This window comes from Solenopsis invicta, chromosome 16 (assembly GCF_016802725.1).
Source record: "Solenopsis invicta isolate M01_SB chromosome 16, UNIL_Sinv_3.0, whole genome shotgun sequence".
Classification (NCBI taxonomy): domain Eukaryota; kingdom Metazoa; phylum Arthropoda; class Insecta; order Hymenoptera; family Formicidae; genus Solenopsis; species Solenopsis invicta.
The window spans coordinates 21,185,179-21,204,523 of record NC_052679.1 but is presented as its reverse complement, the minus strand read 5'-3'; the positions used below and the strand labels follow the sequence as shown (position 1 = coordinate 21,204,523).

The 19,345-nt window shown below is 35.4% G+C and overlaps 2 protein-coding genes across 2 annotated transcripts in view; both read left to right on the top strand.

Moving 5' to 3' along the window:
* The first annotated feature begins 1,689 nt into the window (after positions 1 to 1,689).
* Positions 1,690 to 3,327, top strand: LOC105194770 (protein DPCD). Its single transcript, XM_011159866.2, has 4 exons — positions 1,690 to 1,876; positions 2,234 to 2,436; positions 2,553 to 2,786; positions 2,873 to 3,327. Exons 1-4 carry the CDS (start codon positions 1,705 to 1,707, stop codon positions 2,972 to 2,974), a joined length of 711 nt encoding a protein of 236 aa, XP_011158168.2. The 5' UTR covers positions 1,690 to 1,704; the 3' UTR covers positions 2,975 to 3,327.
* Positions 3,328 to 4,705: 1,378 nt separating this feature from the next.
* The window catches only part of LOC105194763 (RNA/RNP complex-1-interacting phosphatase), a 44,447-nt gene continuing 29,807 nt past the window's right edge, over positions 4,706 to 19,345 (top strand). Inside the window, exons 1-2 of the mRNA XM_011159856.3 lie at positions 4,706 to 4,863; positions 5,746 to 5,821. Coding sequence (XP_011158158.1) covers positions 4,832 to 4,863; positions 5,746 to 5,821 — 108 coding nt within the window. The 5' untranslated portion in view covers positions 4,706 to 4,831. The remainder of the gene's footprint in view (positions 4,864 to 5,745; positions 5,822 to 19,345) is intronic.

Genomic DNA, 19,345 nt, shown 5'->3' with positions numbered 1-19,345 from the left:
TAAGATACTTAAATAAATCTCATTAATATAATATTTGCCCTTCTAGCATTTTATACAAGTCAAAATAGAATGTGATTATGTAACGTGGTTATGTAGCCCATTTGGAAATTTAACATTTACTGAAATTTCGCGTTATTTTATCATTGATATCTTTTAGTAAATCGATATAAACTTCTTTTAGAAATATTGCTCAATATTTTATTTACTCATAAACAAAGTTTCAGAATATTGGCAATGTTAATTGCTTCTTCATAATTTCGTTGATATAAGTGGAAGTACTGCTATACCATAAAAATACATGTAAAATTTAAAGTTGAATAACTCGTGAACCGGTAAAGGATCGATTTCAAATTTTAAACATGTGTTCAGATAATAAATAGAAACGATTATGTGACCGTGTCATGTGTTATTATTTGTAAGCGAGCTAAATTAGGAAACTAGAAGTAAATAGCCGGAACTCTGTCAGCACATTTTCGGATTTCAAAACGCTATACTATGTTGAGCTCAAAATGATGCAATCGAAACATAAAATTCTTACAAATAAGAAAACGGACGATGACCTATTTAAGATAAAATAGTACAAAGGGTCTTTATTAACGTTTATTTATACAAAATTTAAAACGGACAATATTAAAATTAGGCAATAAGACAAAGGAAGTGCGAGTCAAATGCGGATGTTAGTGCGTCAAAAATAAGTATAAATATATTAATTATTAAGGGCATGTTCCGAAATTCACTGCCAATACTGAAAAGTTATAGTATACATAACGTAAACTATATATAGATTTTCAGTACAGTGAATTTCGGAAGACAGCCTAAGAGTCAATACATCAATAGTGCAAAAAATGTAAATAAGATTCGGACGCGTTTCGACTTTATTTGAAGTTATTGTCAACGGAATTTTGATGTATTGATTTACAACTTTTTTTTGACGCACCAACATCCGCGTTTGGCTCGCTTTCTTTGTTTTATAAAATAAGTTTATTTATACGTTTATTAATAATCTACATTAGTTCAAACAACATTATAATGTTAACAATAATGAATATAAGGAAATTAGAGCTACATATATTTCCATATTTTATATTTGAAAATATCGCACTCTAGTATTTTTTCTACTACTTTTTTTAATACGAAAATTACATTATTAACATATATATATATATTTTTTTTTTTTGTTTGATTTAGATTTGGAAAACTCCGTCGAAATGACAGGAGAAGTGGATGGAGAGGAGAGGACAGAGGAGAATGGATCGGCGTGTCGAGAGGAGGGTGAAGAGGAGGATGGCGAGAATGATGAAGAGGAGGCAGAGCTCGATACATACGTATACTTTTTGAAGTTAAAGTTAATAATTTAAAATTAAGTTAATTATAAAAAAAACAAAAAGCTAGATAAAAGTTATGAATTAAATAAAGTTAAATTAACAGTTAATGTTTGGCATTTAGATTTCACTTATAACTTAGTCTGAAATCCAAGGCCTTTTGTGAAGAAGAGAAGAAGTTTCTTTCTTTAGCCAATGACGAGACAAAGGACGGACAAAGATTGATCGTCCATCCTTACCTAACTAATGTGTCTCTCACTCTTTCATATATGCATGTAGCACGGAAGAGAATCATAAATTTGTGAATATTACTACGTAGCACGAAACGGAACCGCAAAATCGCACATAACGACGGGGATCATGCACATTGGCTACGTAGTTCATGTGCGTGTTTTGTACACATAGAGGCGCTAGTGGACGGAAAGACCTGGAAAGACCTAAGGGACCCTCAACAACTCTCTCAACTCAAGAGATCCTCTTGCAGTGCAAAATGACGTGTGACACATGGTTAAGGATTATTCAGAATGCTAGAAAAACAGCGGTCATTGAAGATGGTGAATATAAGAATTAAATATCTTTATTATCTATGATTATTGTTGATTAATCCATACGAGTTTATGGGATACCTGTTTTTAACATAAAAATGTTTGATCAATAGTAAGCTTGTGTAATTTTAGAACACAATCTTGAACAGGACAATGTAGTATTATTAAAACGTCATTAAATTACAACATAAACTTGTTATTAATCATGTAATATTGTTTTTAATTGATATCTTTTGTTATACTTAAATTTATGAGATTATTACCTTTTATATTTTAAATTATCTGTCCTTTAATAGAATTAAATTTTACACACTGCTTAGTATTTTAGTTAATACAACTTTTTATTTATTTTGTTATATTTTGTAGGAAAGAGGAAAGTTCATTTTTTATTTGAAGATGGAAAAGAAATGGTAGAAGAATACAACACAGATACAAATATAGTCGTACGACGAATATGGAAAGAGAAAAATAGTTTTGGTACAAAGCTTGGATGGACAGTAGAGATCGGAGAGCCTGAACTTAAACAGAACAATATAGAAATATGTGGGATAGAAGAAAGTTCAAATACAGTATGTTATTTTCTTTGTGTGGACAACATATAATTAGTATATAATCATGCTAAAACTTTAAGTAATATTAATATTTTATATATGTAAAACATCTTCTAAATTTATCTTTTTTACAGCCATTTATTACAAGAAGAATTACAAAAACATCTTTGGAATGGCGAATCAGAAATTTACCATATCCTGAAAGCGTGTATTCTGTTACTGCGGAACCTGATGGCACTATGACTGTACGTACAAGCAACAAGAAATATTTCAAAAAGATAAAGATCCCAGATCTCGAGAGGATTGGATTGAAGCCAGAGCAGCAAAGGATATCATTTCATCATCAGTACAATACTTTAATTATAATGGTATTTGAAAATGTTTCTTCAAAGTATCTACTTTGCTACGTATCATTTATTCATTACTATTTATTTTATTTCTTTTTTCATTTTAGTACAAAAAGCCTCCTCAACTTTTCGATGTGGAGAAGAAAGTACTAACCATCGTTTTGAAACTGAATACGGACTCTAAGGATGTGCAGTGTCCAACCAGTTAATGAAATGTATTATGACTAATTCTTAAATTTCTTGTTTTCAGTCTAATAATTGTGTTAATGCATAATTTGCAACAAATGCGATTAATCATTTATTATTTAAAATTTGTATGAAGATTTTTGTGATTAAAATCTTTCAGCCTTTCGACTACTGTGATGAAAGAAAAATAAGTCGTATTAGAATTCTTAAATATATCTGTCAATAAGTTGAATCTATTTGAATTTTTTGAGGTTACATATAGCTTATCAGAACTCGTATAATTCTCTCATTGCAACTTTTATCTTGTATAACGTTTATAAATATAATATTAGTGTTCTAATTAAAATTTACCGAATAAATGAATAGTGAACACAAATTCTCGTTTCTCTTAAAATTCAAGGAGTGTTCATGTTGTGAGTGCAAATGGAGTGTTTGTTACTCCATCAAAGTTGATTTTTGCTGGTATATTTGAAGCTACATAAAATTAATATAATAAAATACTATATCCATTTCTATCAATGTAGATTAACAATAAGATTATATATATGCATAAAACTTTAATTTTGGTTGAACTTTTTAGTTTTTTTCATATTGTAATTTTAAGTTTAAGAAACATCCATTTCCATCATGTAGATTAATTTTTTAATCTCGGTTAACTTACTCGTTATTTTTCTTTAATTCTAAGAATTAGAATAAACCAAAATAGAAAATGTTACTTGAAAAGTTAACGCATAATTGTTACTTTTTGTAAAAATAACTTGTTACCGTTATCTATTACTGATAATTTTAAAAAGTAATGTGTTATTGTTAGAGTATTGGATAGTAACTAGTTAAAAAGTTAAAAATTAATAATGTTTAAGTTAATTTAATTTTATGTAACTTTTAATTAAGTTTTTTATTCAAGTAACTTTTAACGTAACTAAATTCATTTAATAAGCCATTCACTTTTTAACTTAATTTAGTTAAAAACATATATTACCCAATCCTGGTTGTTATTAGCATTACTTAAAAAGTAATGGTTTGTTACTTTTTTTGTAATACTATAGTAAGTCACTGAATTTTAAATTACATTATTTAATAATCATTCTTAAGTGTAATAATAAATATTGAAACTTAAAACTCTTTAAGATATTCTGTATATAGAGCAAACTTACTTTAATATTAATCTAATAATTTTTCTAATTCTTTATTTTTTAGTATACACATTTTACAAGAATTCAGATCAAACACGTTTTTTTTTTTTTTGAATAATGCCATTATGAAGAATGCATTTCTATAATCACTATCAGTATTGAAAATCTATAATATTTATATGTATAATTATAGATTTTTCAAAACTGATAATGGCTATCAAAATGCAGTCCAAGATATAATTAAAGTACTGTATCAGTAAAATATGTTAAAATATTTTTTTTTTTTATTCAATCACGCGATTAGCGCGCAATTAATTAAACGAGTATAAGAATAATAGAAAACCAAAATAATAATAAAAATAACGATTAAATTCGTTATCGTTACTGTAAAAATATAACGGATTTTACCTTTATCGCTATAGATAGAAAAAAATAATAATCATTACCGACAAAAAATAATGAAAAACGGTAATGGCGTTAGAAGTAAACGCATTACGTCCCAATTTTGAAATAAATTATAAATCAGTTTTTCGCGATTCTTCGCAAACCCGCGTGGATGCCGTCGAGTCATCGGTGCCGCGCGTCGAGAGATCGATCGATCTTTCTGCGTCGTCGATATCGCGCGAGTGTGTCTACTGCTGGCAAAAGCTGGCAGCTTGCCCTGCGTGCGTGTGTACTGTGTTGTGTGACGGCGGAATTGCGTTTTAGTGTTATGTTGGTCCTTTTACGAGGAAATCTCTGAGGTATATGGCAAATATGACGAATTCTGTGCCGGACAGGTAAGCAGCCTTTGATTCGCTACACGGGGAGGTCTACTGAGGTCTCTCGAAAGAGTTTGGATCGCTCGAGTAACGCGGTCGTGGGTAGAATCGTGTCACAGCGAGGTTATGTACGTGCCGACTTCTCACATTTCGGAAACGTTCTGATCGGGCACCGTGACTATCGCGATCGTATGTGATAGTTGATCCGCGAGGCGAGGCGCAGTTTTCATTTGTCTGATGCATCGTGCAGAACCGATAGTGCGATGTTCCGCTGCTTCCGGGAAAGCGATCCGACGCTATTGTCGAGGACACCTCCTCCAATTATCGACGGAGCACGCGTGTCCCGCATTGTTCCACACAACGTTTCCCGCCTTTTCTCCCGAGATGGTGTTGACCACCTAATCGCTGGAATTCGAAATGCGAAGCAGTTTAATTCGCGCGTATCTCAACCTTCGATCCGGTCTCGCAAACTTTTGATGCGTTATGTAATAATTATCGCGCCGGGTGTTTAGTTTTCTTGGTGAGTAACTCAGGTAAAGCAACCGATATCGACTAGAGTCAATGGGGCGGAATAATGCGTTTCCGTAAGATGGAAAATACAATCGGTGTGTCGATTAAAATTTCTTGGTTATAACTGTAGGGAACGCGAATGGCGGAAGCGGGAAAGAAGACGGAAGCGGCGGAAATAATACACAAATGTTCCGATATTTTAAATGCATTACTTTTTACACATTTAAACGTGTTATTCGGAAATACTTGAATTACGAGTCGGAGGGTGAATATAAAGTTTCGCGTGATCCGTTCACGCACACGATTCAATCCATATTTCTGCGGCCAAATCACCGCGAACGCGATGCGCTGTTTATTACTAATCCTATAATTCGTTTTCATGTGTTCCAGATGGTTAGAGTATAAAGCTTTCGGCGATGTGATTAAGGGCACCAAGATTCTAGCATTCAAAGTTCCGTTGAAGGACGTGAGTATCTGCGTAATACTTTTTAAAATTTGTAGTAGAACTTTCACAACGTTAGGGATCATTTAAAACAAAATCGAAAAAGGAATGAAGTTTACAATTTTAAAATTTGCATATTTATTTAATCATAAATATATTATAAAATAATAAAGTGCAAATAAGAAAGAAAAGATATTTTTTTAATATTAAAATGTGAATGACTGAAATTTATTAAAATGAATAATTTGATTAGAAATTGATTGGAATAAATAAACAAAAGAATGTAATAAGCATCACAAATATAATGTATGTTTTTCATATCTTTCTGGATTGTAAAAGAAGAAAGAAATCGATTAGAATGAATAATGAAAAAGAAAAATGTAACAAGTCTCAGAAATATATCATTTTTTTATATTCTTGGAATATTGATTCCTACGTTGTGTATATAAAGATAAGATTTGTATGATAATACAGATATCTCTCTGCTTACGAATTTTCGAACTTAAACATAATCGGCATGCTATTAACTAAAAATGAGCTAATAGCTTATATAAAAAAACTAATTAAACCCTTGTTAACTAATAATTCATATTAAATGTTAATTTGGAGTGTTATAACATTAAGAGTTACATTTTTAAGAAAAAATAGTATTATTTCTTAATTACTTGTTGAAGTTAATCTGTGTTTGAGCTAAATATTAATTTTATTATAATGAATATTAAAAACTATAATTTAAAAAATTTTGTTTTGCTATTTTCTAAATAAAGATCTTTAATTTATTTAATAATAATTACAATTACCTTAATTTATTAGTTTTTGGTCTTATGACCAGTATGCTATTGAGTAAAATTAATTGACAGATTATAACGAAATTGTTTAAGCATTTGTTAATAATGATTTAAATTAAGTATTAATTTTGTGATACTGAGTATTATAATAAGAATTACAGTTTAAAAAAAGTAGTATCGTTTTTTTATCACTTTTTGAAGTTAATCTGTGTTTAAGTTAAATATTAATTTTGTAATAGTACACTCAGAAAAAATTATTGTGACGGGGGACTATAAGAGGACAACTGTCTACTACTGTCTACAACAGACTACTATAAATTTTATAAATAGAATTATAATATATATAAGTGAACTATGTTATAGCAACTACGTTAATGTAGTCGTTCTTTCTATATAATTATTACAACTATTTTTTATTAATTTTCTTAATCATTAGTTTAGCAATAACTATAACAGTTTACATAACTGTATATCATAATTCTTTTTATGAAACCTGTATAGTTATCACTTGTTTAAATAGTTGCCACTACAAATTTTTCTCTGATTGTGAGTGTAAATATTAAGAATTACATCTTTAAAAAAATTTTGTTTTTTTACATTTTTTCTAAGTAGTAGTCTAATCGTTCTTACCAATAAAATAATTATTTTACACAAATAACAATTTTAGTTTGTTTTTATATAAATGCTATTTGACTTATCAATTCGATTTACGATGGAAGTCTCAGAACGTATGCAGTAAGTGGAGGGATATCTGTACCTGTAATTTGATAAATTTATACCTGCGCAATCTACTTGTTAGGAACATTTATGTTTGACATTCGAAGTTAACAGAAAGCGTTTTGGTTCCTCTCTGATTTACTGTAAGTAAAGTTTTTAAGAACGCGTCGCTCTCGCGGAACGCAGTCAGTCGCAGTTTGCTCGGAAACGGAATTGCTCTCCTCGCCCGCCGTTCTCCCGGCCTCTCCCGCGTCCCTTGACTCTTCTCTCCTGTGCTTCTCCTCGCACTAAATCAAAGATTCTCTTCGCGGGAGTCGTGGCGGCCGCACGGTAGATAAGATCGCATCGGATTCTCGAAATGGACGAAGCGGCAGGTACACGCGTCGTCGCTACGCCACGTGCGCGCGTGTGTGTGCGTACGTGGCATGTAGGCACGCACGCACGCGCGCACGCACGTATGTACGCATGCATGCATGCATGCATGCATGGCTCGTGGGATCGCGGCACGGGTCCCCGTTAAATCGATGCGACGTCGGGGAACCGGTGGAGGCGGTCGAGTGCCGCACGTCTACTCCGAGGGATGTAACGGGAGGGTGGGAAAGCAACGCTGTGAGATTTCGTATCGGCCGCGGCCAAATTGTCGTATTGTTGCGTACGATGACCCACTCCGTAAATAAAATATAAACAGTCTTGATGTATGCGCGCTTCTTTAGCCGGTGCACACGCGGTATCGTCGGCCGGTGCACGCCATCGCCGATTCTTCTCCGAATCTAAATTCCCCGGCTAGATAAAATGTATGCTCCAATGCCGGCCGCTGTAGCGCGAGCTGGTTGACGTATGGCCGTTCATGCTGCGATCCATCGCTTCTCATTGAAATCCTTAAAATTTTCCGAGAATAGAATCCCTTTAAAATGGATGGACGATTATTCAGGGTGTAATGATAGAATTCTCGAATCGCCTGTCATAAGTGACGATGTTATAATCGGGGTCGACGTTGATTCCATTTATCGTTATTTTTAATATTTGTCTTCTAATACAATGTATACTTACTTTTTTATCTTTTGGAAATTTATAAAATATTGTCAGAGGAATTTCTGAGGTGACACATCAGAAAAATAATTATTAATGATAAAAAACGAAATAAGAACGAAAATATAATAATTAGATTAATGGATTATCAAATAATTATTACAAAATCTGTAATTGGAATATGTGAGTGTAATAATAATTATATTTCTCTGTCTTTCGATTTGTTATTTAGTTTATTTGTGAGCGTGAGAAAAAGTCAAAATATTAGCAACAAGCAAATGTTACTTGCCCTTTTTGTTCATTATTTATTAATTATAAAAAATTTTTTAATAAAATGATAAAATGTAATTTCTGTATCTCATTTCATTAATTGATTTATTTGCTGGGAATAACATTTTATTTTGCCGTATTTAAATAAAGATTTATTTCAGTGAAATAAATTTACATTCTACGAATAAATTTTTAAGTATCTTTTTCTCAGTGTATATATTATATATAAAACAAAAGCTACGATTAATAATAATTTGTTAAAAATTTATGTAAAAAAAATTATAAAAGAAAGACATTTCTACATGAATAATATTTTTTTATTTTATATAAAATTAATTTACAAATAAAATATTTAAAATTTGTTTGATGATCCATATTATAATTATTTTGAGTGATCTAACTTTAATAAATTACGAATTTCTAATTTAATATAAATTAGTTTTTCAAAATTAATTTTGAATTTAACTTAAATTAATTTAATCGTGAGCCAGTATTTATAATCATAAATAATTTTTAATCTTTAAAAGCTTAATTAATTACAGATACATTCATACATTTATTCATTATTTTTTTTTAGTTAAAAATTGAAAATTATTTATGACTATGAAACCAACCTCAACGTAATTTTTAATTGAGTTCTTGTTCATATAACTTATTTTAATATAGCTAACTTAATTTTATAAGCTATTAACTTTAATTTAATTTTGTCGAAAAATATATTATTTAATCCTGAAAAAAAACACTGACAAATAACTACTCATAGTGAAGATTTTGATGAAACGTAACAGTTCTTTCTTACATTTTTAAAGATAGTATGAATGTGTTTATATGTAAATTTCATAGATGTTTTACTAATTCTATGCTTTTAGCGGAAAAGGTATCTTATATAAACGAGAGGAAATGTTATCGATGCTTAACGGCCGTGTCTCAATATTTTTACTACCAAAATAATAAGTTCGAAATCACACCGTTGCTTCCTGGTTATCGGCCTAAGGGCTGCGTATACGCCACGTTGCATATGCTGATTATGGGCGGTACGGCGCGTAGTCTCCTAATTGACGGCACAACGGCGCCCAGGTTTCACAGGACATAAAACACTTTTATATACCTTCGGTTCTGCGTCGAGATCTCATTAAAACACGTAACGATAGTCCGCCTAATTGACCGCGCCGTGCTTGGGCTACGACGGCGCACTCCTGATCGGCGTATACTCGTCGAATCTTTCCGCCTTATAACATAATTTCTCGCGCCATCATGATTCTCGTTATCTTGCCGATTAGACGGCTCATTTTTTACGACGATTATACTATGCTAACGATAGTCTGTAATCATTGTTGAACAATTATCGATTAGCATATCGCAACTTATGGCAATAGCTGGTGGACGACGCGATAGTCAGTTTTCAATAATTTTTTTTGGAAGAAAGATTGTGGAAGATCTTTATTTTACTTCTTCACTGATGATGCTAGTTACCGCAGTATTCATTGCATATAACGATATAATACATTTGTACATAATACTAGTTTACATCCAAAAATTATTTTAAATCAGACAAAACGTTTCTTATAGATTTTTAGATGCTAAACGATATCGCAAACCAAATTTCACCATCACGTTAGGTTTCCAAAATCATTAAGGTTTAATATGTACAAAAAAATAGCTTTTTTGCATTTGCCTTTTTTGTTAATTGAAAATTCTAATTAGATGTCATGAATATATTGTTCATTCTTTATAAAATGCAATTTTTTTTATTTCGATGTCTTATCTTTTAGGCATGCTATGAAAGATTAAAGCTGGGAACTACTTCTGAGGTAGCGTCCCACGCACGATCAGCCGTCGAGCGGCAGTGAGAAGGGAATGATTTTATCATTATTTTATCCTTCTTTAGATCATACAACTTTTGTCTGAATTTTTTTTTTTTTTTTTTTTTCGAAAATACATTTGTTTCGAAAAATTCCAAGTGAGCAATTAAGTAAAATACATTTACAGTCGACTTTATCAGCTGATCCTAGGATAACTATACTGTGTATGCGTTAATAACCCTAAATATGATATAAATGAATATCATAAGTATATGTGATTTCATCATCATAAGCAGAACAAACTCTATATTTAAATCTTTCGTATTTTGGTTAAAAAGTAAGATACCGAAATAAAAAAATGCATTTTATAGAGAATGAATGATACATTCATGACTTTTGATCAGAATTTCAAGATAACGTCGGCCTTTTTAAAAAAATTCAAATATCCCAAAACATACCTTATTAAACCTCAATTATTTCTGAAATCTGACACGTGCTGATAAAAATTGACTTGCGGCATCGTGCTCAGCATCCAAAAATCTGTAAGAAACATCTCTGATTTAAAATAATTAAAAAAATACAATTTGTTTTTGTAAACTAGTGCAATGAAAGATAATATTTTTATCACATTTTTAAAGATAAAATTGATCACACGCGCAAACTTAATAGATGTTAGACTGTTGACGTTTACCTTAATAATTCGCCTAAAGACTCGAGAGACTTGGCGCCATCCTTTATCCAGTCGTTACATTCGCTGGATCTAGCAGGCCGGCCGTGTTAAAAACCCGCGGGATCCGAGCAGCAAAATTAGCGATCCTAATTCGCCATGCGGTCGGAGGTGAGCGCAGCAACGTTCTGATCCCCGTTTGTCCCGAGCTATTTAATTTCCGCCTAACTCGCGGCCCGGGAACCGGTTTTTCCCGTCCGTTGACCGTTCCCGCGTGCGCGCAGGACAGTTGCAAATAAGTTTCGGCTCGCCGGGATCGCCTGCTATGCATATACGTTGCGCATGCATACGCAAAATAGGAGGGTGCCAGGGCTAATTGATTCTGGCGTCGCGGGCATTACATAAAACAAGTCGAAGCCGGGACTCTGAATTGGACTCGGGGCTGATTGGGCCCGCTGCGGCGGCGGCGGCGGCGGCCGCGGGGGGTCACTCGTTAATAGGGCCCTCAAAGGGCCAGTGCCAGCACTCATTCTTGGGCTGGCCTCGGCTCGCGCACGGCAAACGCTTCTTCATCATCTATAAGAACTTGTAACAAATATCGGCTCACACGAAACGTGATACGCTCTTCGCCGACGCTTCACCGTAGGCCTTCTATCTTTCCCTCGTTCTATTTTGATTAGGGAACGGTGCTGATCCGACGGATTTAACCTGGCGTTAGTGTTAGTCTTATACTCTCGGTAGATGCAACCCCGTGCAGAGTCGCTCTTCCTGCGATGAATTATGGAAATGAGAAGAGAAACACTTTTATTAATAGATTCTACTCTTAAATCTTGAAATTTGATACTACAAAAATATTGCTTCTGCATTTCTTTTTATTACTTTCACATAATAGCTGTAGAATTGAAAATGGAAGTCAACTTAATGAGGAGAAATTAATTGAATTGTCAATTTCGAAAAAGCGTTATGTCCCATTTTTTTTCGAAATACGATTTTTTATACTTTCTTATTCTGCTCGCTTGTGTGCATCATTAACTACGAGAACGGATCATGTTCTGTATTGGAAAAGGACAGACCAGAAAGAAAAAACCTTGAAATGGTTTCGAAAAGGTGTCATCTATTTACTGAACGAGATAAACGCCTTGAGGAAGATTTTTAATTTTTTTGCATTTTATTTTCTAAATTCACCAATCGCTTTTCAAATGTTTACAGTAAATATCATAATGTGTTTTCTGTAATTTTTACAATTACTTTTAGTGTTAATTTTTAGTTTTTTAATACAATAAAAAAAATAAATCGCTCTTAGCAATTTTCTCTTAGCAATTTTAAGTGTTTTTTTATTGATAAAAATCAGTCAACTTATGAATTAAGCATCATTAATTTTGAAAATAGGGTGTTTGAACATTCAAATTTAATCAAGCCTAAAAGGATAAATTTCAAAAATTACCACTATCAGCAATTATAAATAGATCACCAATAAAGTGTTTATGTAAATTTTGGTGGCTCTGATTCAAATAATTAGAAAAAAAAACTTTTCATTTTCTGTATTTGTATTTGAGAACATGACACCTTTTTGAAATTTACAATTTATCGTTTCCATTTCTTATTTTTAACATTTGATCAACTTCTCTCTTTTTTCAAGGATAAGCCACATCTGCTCTTTGACAATGATGTGTAAATGTGTGTATCACTAGATAATCTGAATGTATAAGATAAATAGATGGCTATCAAGTTTTCTCTTACTGTTTCTTTTTGAGCGATAGCGGGGACCGCATATTTCGACTGACTATTTTTTTTTTCTTTTTCTGGACTGTCGCAGAGCAATGTGGGCGATTTCTGCACGGTGGTAGAATATTAATTTGTGTCGAGAGGCTCTAGGGTAGGCCTCACTCGAGAATAGATAGCGTCTCTTCGTGGGTGATATCTGTATTTCAACCCTCCCAAAATCCCGAACATTGAGATCGTTATCGCATGAACTTCTCAGTTACACACGGACTACTCGCCCTCGTCGTATAAGCCGCGTTTTCGGGGATAAGATGAATGGAGGGATTGATCATTTTGTGTTTTAAATTTGCCTAACATTTTCTGGAGAAATGTATTCTTCGAACAATATACTGCAGGATAACGCATTTCGATTCACACGATGCAATTCATCCTCTCTATTTGCAATTTAAAATATGTCTGGAATACATTGTGATGTCAAAATTATTTACAAATTGTTACAGTATATGATTTAGGATACAACCGTTGATATTTATGACGAAGTGCACTTCAATTTTAACCTTAAAGATAGCTATATAAAAAACATTTTTTTATAAATATATACGACTTTATTTTATACAGAATTTTATGCAATATAATATATTGTATGAAATTATACAGATTATTATTATTATTATTATTATTGTATATTATACAGAGATTTTGTTTTTTAACTCTTGAAGTTTACGAAGACTTTTTCGACGTTTTGTTCTAAACTAAAATTTCACAATATAGTCTTGATCGTACCTAAATATCCCGTCGATTCGTTTGATTAATTCCGTTATGATAACTTAGGAATGCGGGGTACCTTTTTCCACACAGACGATCCTTTCATTTCTCACAGCTTTTACCTGCACTAGGAAAAATGCTGGCCGCGCGAATGACGACGAGAGCAGCATCAGTCGAAGTTGCTTCTGTGATTTTCGAAATGTAAAGCATTACATCTCGAGGTTATCGATTCGTCGCCCGACATGCAGCTATCATTAGTCACGATCGCTGTACATGACTCTCTTGCTAGCATACCATGTAGGATTAGCAGCAAGCATTTTTTTCACGTATGATTTATGGGCGAGATCCTCGCGAACTTCATCGCTTGTGCGACGTATTCGTGTCACGAATCGGGGTCTCGCGTCCTTCTGACTGACCCTCTCATCTCCCTTTTTTTTATGACAAAATATTAAGTAACGGCCTACGACGATAGCAGTCGGTTTGGTCACTGTCAGAGATAATAAACGGCGGCATTGTATCTTGTCGCAGACGCTAATCTCGCAAGTAAACAGCCGATTTCGTGCGCGCAATCGGGTATTTATGTTTTCGCACAAATTTTATTGCGAGTTTATGAAACCTTCTTTGCAATTGGATTACTTCACATTGCCATGACAGACGCATATAAAAACTCAAGATACCATTGTCACAAAGGTTTTCATCTAACATCCAATTTACATGATGGTTTTATTAGCTTTAGCATTCCTGAATTGATAATTAGACTAGATGCTACTGGATACTAATCAAGTGGAAATTCAAGTTTACGTAATATGAAGTTTTTGATTTGCAGTAAATTCTTAAAATTTGAAACTCGATTTTTTTTCCCAAATTTTTTTTTTCATAACTTGATGCGCAAGATTATGATTAAACAATATTTAGACAGATTGATTCGTCGAAGAGGTGTGAGTTAAAAATTGCGTCGTGTAATGATCCTCACGAATCTCTCCGGAAGATTATGGTAATTAATTCGGGACACGTCCTCGCGTCACGATTACATTTCCCATCGGCAATCGGCCGTGCGTGGTTGTTAGATAAGCGGATTTATTGGCTCACCGCGAGGCGAACGCGCGTTCTATGTTATTAGCAATGGTAAGTGTTTGTTTAACACTCGCCAAAGAGAGGTGGATCCGCGGGCGCCTTCTCATCTTCCCATAGCCGTGCAGCATTTCACGAAAGGGATGAGCGGCGCGGCGGGATGAAGAGGGAACGCGGTCGGGAGAAAGAGAGACGGCGATTGTAATTTATGCCGAAGTTAGCGAGCAACTTCGATGACTTTGTAAAATATTACTGATCCCCGTTTCGAAGATCTTATCTAGATCCGACATCGCGCTCCGTTTCGTCGGAACGCCTTCCTTCTTTTCTTCTCTTCTGCTCCTTCTTTTTCATCGTCCTCTTCTTTTTCTTCTTCTTCTTCTTCTCGTGTTCATCTTCCTCTCCTTCGTCGTCGCCCTCCTTGTTCCTGCTCTTCCTCTAGCAGCCTGGCGCCTCTAAAAGGGGTCGTCGTGCGTCACGCCGAGACCCACTGCGCCAGAACGACTTTGCTTTCGAAGTTCCGCCGATCGACACCGAAGAAAGCATATAAACATGTCATTTGTTGATGAAACTAGTTTTTATCTACGCCCGAACGTCGCGAAAGTGTTGAACATTTACTAAATTGGACGCTGCCGGTTATTTTATTTGTTATCGACACCGTTGTCTCGCGATCTAACATTGTCACGCTTGGCGGTCCGATTTTAAAATAGAAAACGACGCGATATACGGAATATGCAAGATGACGATGTGTGCATTGATCTTTTTACTTTTGCATTCCGTAATGTTTTCATGTCCAAATTTCACCAAATTTACACGGAGTGATTCCGTACAAATTAACAATCGACATTGAACTGGAAAAGAGTTTGCCACGAGTTAACTGGTTGGTAAAGGTTTTTGTCACGGTAGGTGCGGGTGAGAGTTCTTACAGGTGTGCGCGCGTTGAAGGGGATGGTCTCGACGTGCTGGATACTTTTGTCACGCCCTCCCATCTATCGCGTCTCATCAGATATGGTAGCTGGGCCACGGTCTATCTCCGCTAGATAAGATGGCGAGTATACATCTCGGGGGGTCCTTTCTTTCCGGGAAGCCCGCGGAGTAAAGATCTCGCAGTAGCCAGCATTATCTTCTTACCCGATCGTGTTTCGCTGTTCCTCTCATTTTGCGAGGCTTCGTTACGCGTAGGTACCCACTTATACACGTACGTGCACAGCGAGGCGGTACGCGCGTGGTCGTAAAGAATCTAAAAGATATACTCAACCGGTCAGAGAATATCTGTCTAACAATAAATGCGATTCAACGGCTCGTAGAGCTTTTGGTGCGACCTCGCATATTCGTGTACTAGCGCCTCAAAGTGTATCCTTGACGCAAATTATACTTATAAATTCGTAGTTTCGTACTTGTTAAAAATGTGGAACCTACGGACATTTTATTTATAACTTACTCAAATAATTTCTAATTAAATAATTAATATAAAAGAAACATTATTATTCATAAATTATTATAATTCCCATTTTTACTTTTACAATATAATATTTCGATCGTGCATTTAAATATATATATTTTCACGCACAGGACAAATCATTCCACGCATCTGACACATTTTAATTTTTTCTGTTGATATCGTCTGTTTCGATCGAGAGTAAAATTTTTTTTCACGGTTCTATTATGTAAATTTACGAAACACAAAAATAAATATCTTTTGGCTAAATTTTATCGCGTTTGGTTACAGTGCCAACCATTTACGAAATTAAATAGATTTTATTTTTCTTTATATAATAATTTAATTTTTGAAATATTATAATAAAATAATGAATAAGATCTATACATAAATAAAATAATTAAAAAATTTATTATTTATGAAATAATATATGCACAGTAATAAATATATTTTAGTTACCAAAAAAGATATGCCGTAATATTTTGAACAAAGCCTACAAAAAACTTTTTTAACGAATGAATATGAAATTTTTATATATCAACTTTTTTTAGTAGAGACTTGATTTTGTTTGTCCGATATGCATAATTTCTAGAATGCTTCATATATTAGTGAACAAAATGTAATAACTATTTATTTTTGAATGTAAAATAACATTTTGCAAAACAGTAACTTATATAAAGCGCAGACGAACGAATTAAAGGCGATCACAGCTTTTTTTTTAAGTATGCTTGAGATATAGGAGGCCATTTCTTCGATATATGCACCGGCCGACCCTCTTGATATGAGTACGGGAAAATAATGGACCGCAAATGTTCCGCGGGAAGTTCTCACAGAGCGATGGGAATCGTTGAGGAGGCAATAGTATTACTTTTCCTTTATTTCTCAACTAGTGCCCCTCCCCCCCTTCTTGCGCCGTCCCGATCTTGTTCTCTCTACATCCTTTCTTCGCTCGATTTCTCCCATTCCATATCCAGCATCATTATACGTGACGAAGTGTGGTATCTGCTTGGATTGTATCGCGCAAGCTGAAGAAGAAAAGAAAGGGAAAACAAGAGAAGAAGGGGGAGGAGTGAGGGGGAGGAAAGGAAAAGAAGGCAAGATGAAAAAGGAGAGATTGAGGGGATGAAAGGAGCGAACGATTGTGGATTCGCCGGTGGTTTTGGATGCCACGGCTGCTTCGGCCCGAGAGATGCGGCACTGGCTTTATGCTTCTGGTACATAAATTTCCTGTGAATGGCGCGCGTATGAACCGGCGCCCACCGTTTTGTGCCCTACCCCCGCTATCGTCACCCTTCCCCGCGTCGAGATTTTTCCGATCTTCTGTTGTTGGCTCTCTTTCTCTCTTTTGTTCCCCTCGTTTCCGCACTCCTTCAGATATCCGCTCCATCCTGGTGGTCGGAGGCCTGATCCTCCCCTCTGCGAGATCGCCCCGTCTGTTTACGTGAGCGTCACCGGACGCGAGGATGACACGTGAAGAAATTTCCGAATTTATTGGCCTCGCGGCCGCCTCCCACCGGTTCTGTTGCACCGTCGATTAGTTCCAACGTCCTCGAGAAAAAGGCACAGCACGACGGCAGGCGGTGCTTATGTCCTATAAATCTTCGCGTAACCGGTGCGTCGAATCTATCGGGAGGAAATCGCGCGATTGGTTACGCGCGTTATACAGCAATATCGGAAAAGTTATTTGTTTAGCTGACGATCCGCGGTATCCATTGGTCGCGATCTGTTTCCGTTGCGCACGAACGAATTTCATGGAGACGCGCGATTTAGCGAATAGCAACGGCGACGAGGCACGGTGGATTCATGATGGAGAAAAAGAGGGAGATACAAAAGTCAGTCGACTGCGAATGGATGTGCTTTGGAAGGTAACCGGGCACCGATGGCGCCATCAGCAGCAGCCAGCTGCAGACCTTAAGATGTTTGGGAAAATCTTCTTACCTTTCCTTTCCTTCTCGAGAAACTGACGAGGCGGGGTCGCGCCGAGGCAAGAAACAAACATTTGTTTAAACGATCCCGACAAGTCACGACCATAAATACCTGCGGGTCGTTAATCTTGTCTTTGGTCGCGCCGGTCTTTCGTTAATGTATAATGTATTCTCACCCCCATAGCTAAAACAATCAATTCGTTGGAACCTCCGGCACGCCGACGAGACTATTCTTCAGGGGCATGACCCGGGGTACAGAAAAAAAGAGAGAGAAAGAGAAAAAGGGAGAGAGAAACACACTATTCAGTGTCGATAGTGATGAAGAGACGCCGGGATCTTTCTTGTTTCGGGGCAATAGCGAGGCATCATCGGCGATTTAATGCGACTCCGCGGACATTGTTACGGTCTTGCAGTATGCTTCGTCCATAAGAATTTCGTAATAAAAGCGGCGTTCGATCCTGACTAGGAAATGCCAATGCCGGTATAAGTCATTTCGGTCGTTTGCTGTAACTGCGCCGTGAATACCGGAAGCCCGACGCCACAAAATGATGGCACGCAACCGTAGCTTTAGAGAGTCTACTAGGGCTCCATTCGGTGCTACCCACACGAAAGCGTTATAACGTCCTTCTGCAATACCCACCCGTAATATCCCTTAATGCATGTCGACGACATCGCGATTGCTACAAAGGGGGACCGTACATCGCGTCGATATTGCAACACTGTTCCTACGGAAAATGGATTATATCGATTTTTATTAGCTTTACCTGCTTTATTTACTTTATTTTGCCATTTTTAATAGCAATGTAATGTTTAATGATTTAATACAAGTAGGCATTAAGCAATATTAAAAATTTTTTAACTAATTTACATATTGATATATCTTCAACTGTCAAAGTGTGTCAGAAATTAAATAAGCTAAAGGAAGAAGTAAGAAAGCGAGAGTATATATATTAGATTATTGTCCGTTAAGATTTAGTGGTGCCATAAGTCTATGGTTCCACTCTACGCGTCCCTCGTAATAAAACATGATGATAGAAGGTAAATATTCATTAGCCTCTTGCCAAACGTCTCGCAAATAGATCGTCAGTCATCCACGTAAGATTCATTGTAATTACTTGTCTAGCGTCTAGTATCGTTCCGATCTTAGCGTATAAATATTTCAGTCTCGCGGTATCGTTTTGCATACGTTCCCTCGTATGTCACAGTCGACGACGGACCACCGGCGACAACGAGAAACAAATTCGGGGAACAAATTCGTGATGTCGGCGAACGTGGAGGATCGCAATCCTCGTCTGCTGAGCGCGCATAAGCAGAGACGGAGACCCCCCGGGGCGCGCGGACCGCCCTGAAAATATTT

Coding starts and splice junctions, on each gene's coding strand:
- LOC105194770 (XM_011159866.2), top strand. CDS start 1,705: ATGTGCGTGTTTTGTACACATAGAGGCGCTAGTGGACGGAAAGACCTG. Junction 2,437..2,552: donor TAGAAGAAAGTTCAAATACA/GTATGTTATTTT, acceptor TCTTTTTTACAG/CCATTTATTACAAGAAGAAT. Junction 2,787..2,872: donor ACAATACTTTAATTATAATG/GTATTTGAAAAT, acceptor TTTTCATTTTAG/TACAAAAAGCCTCCTCAACT.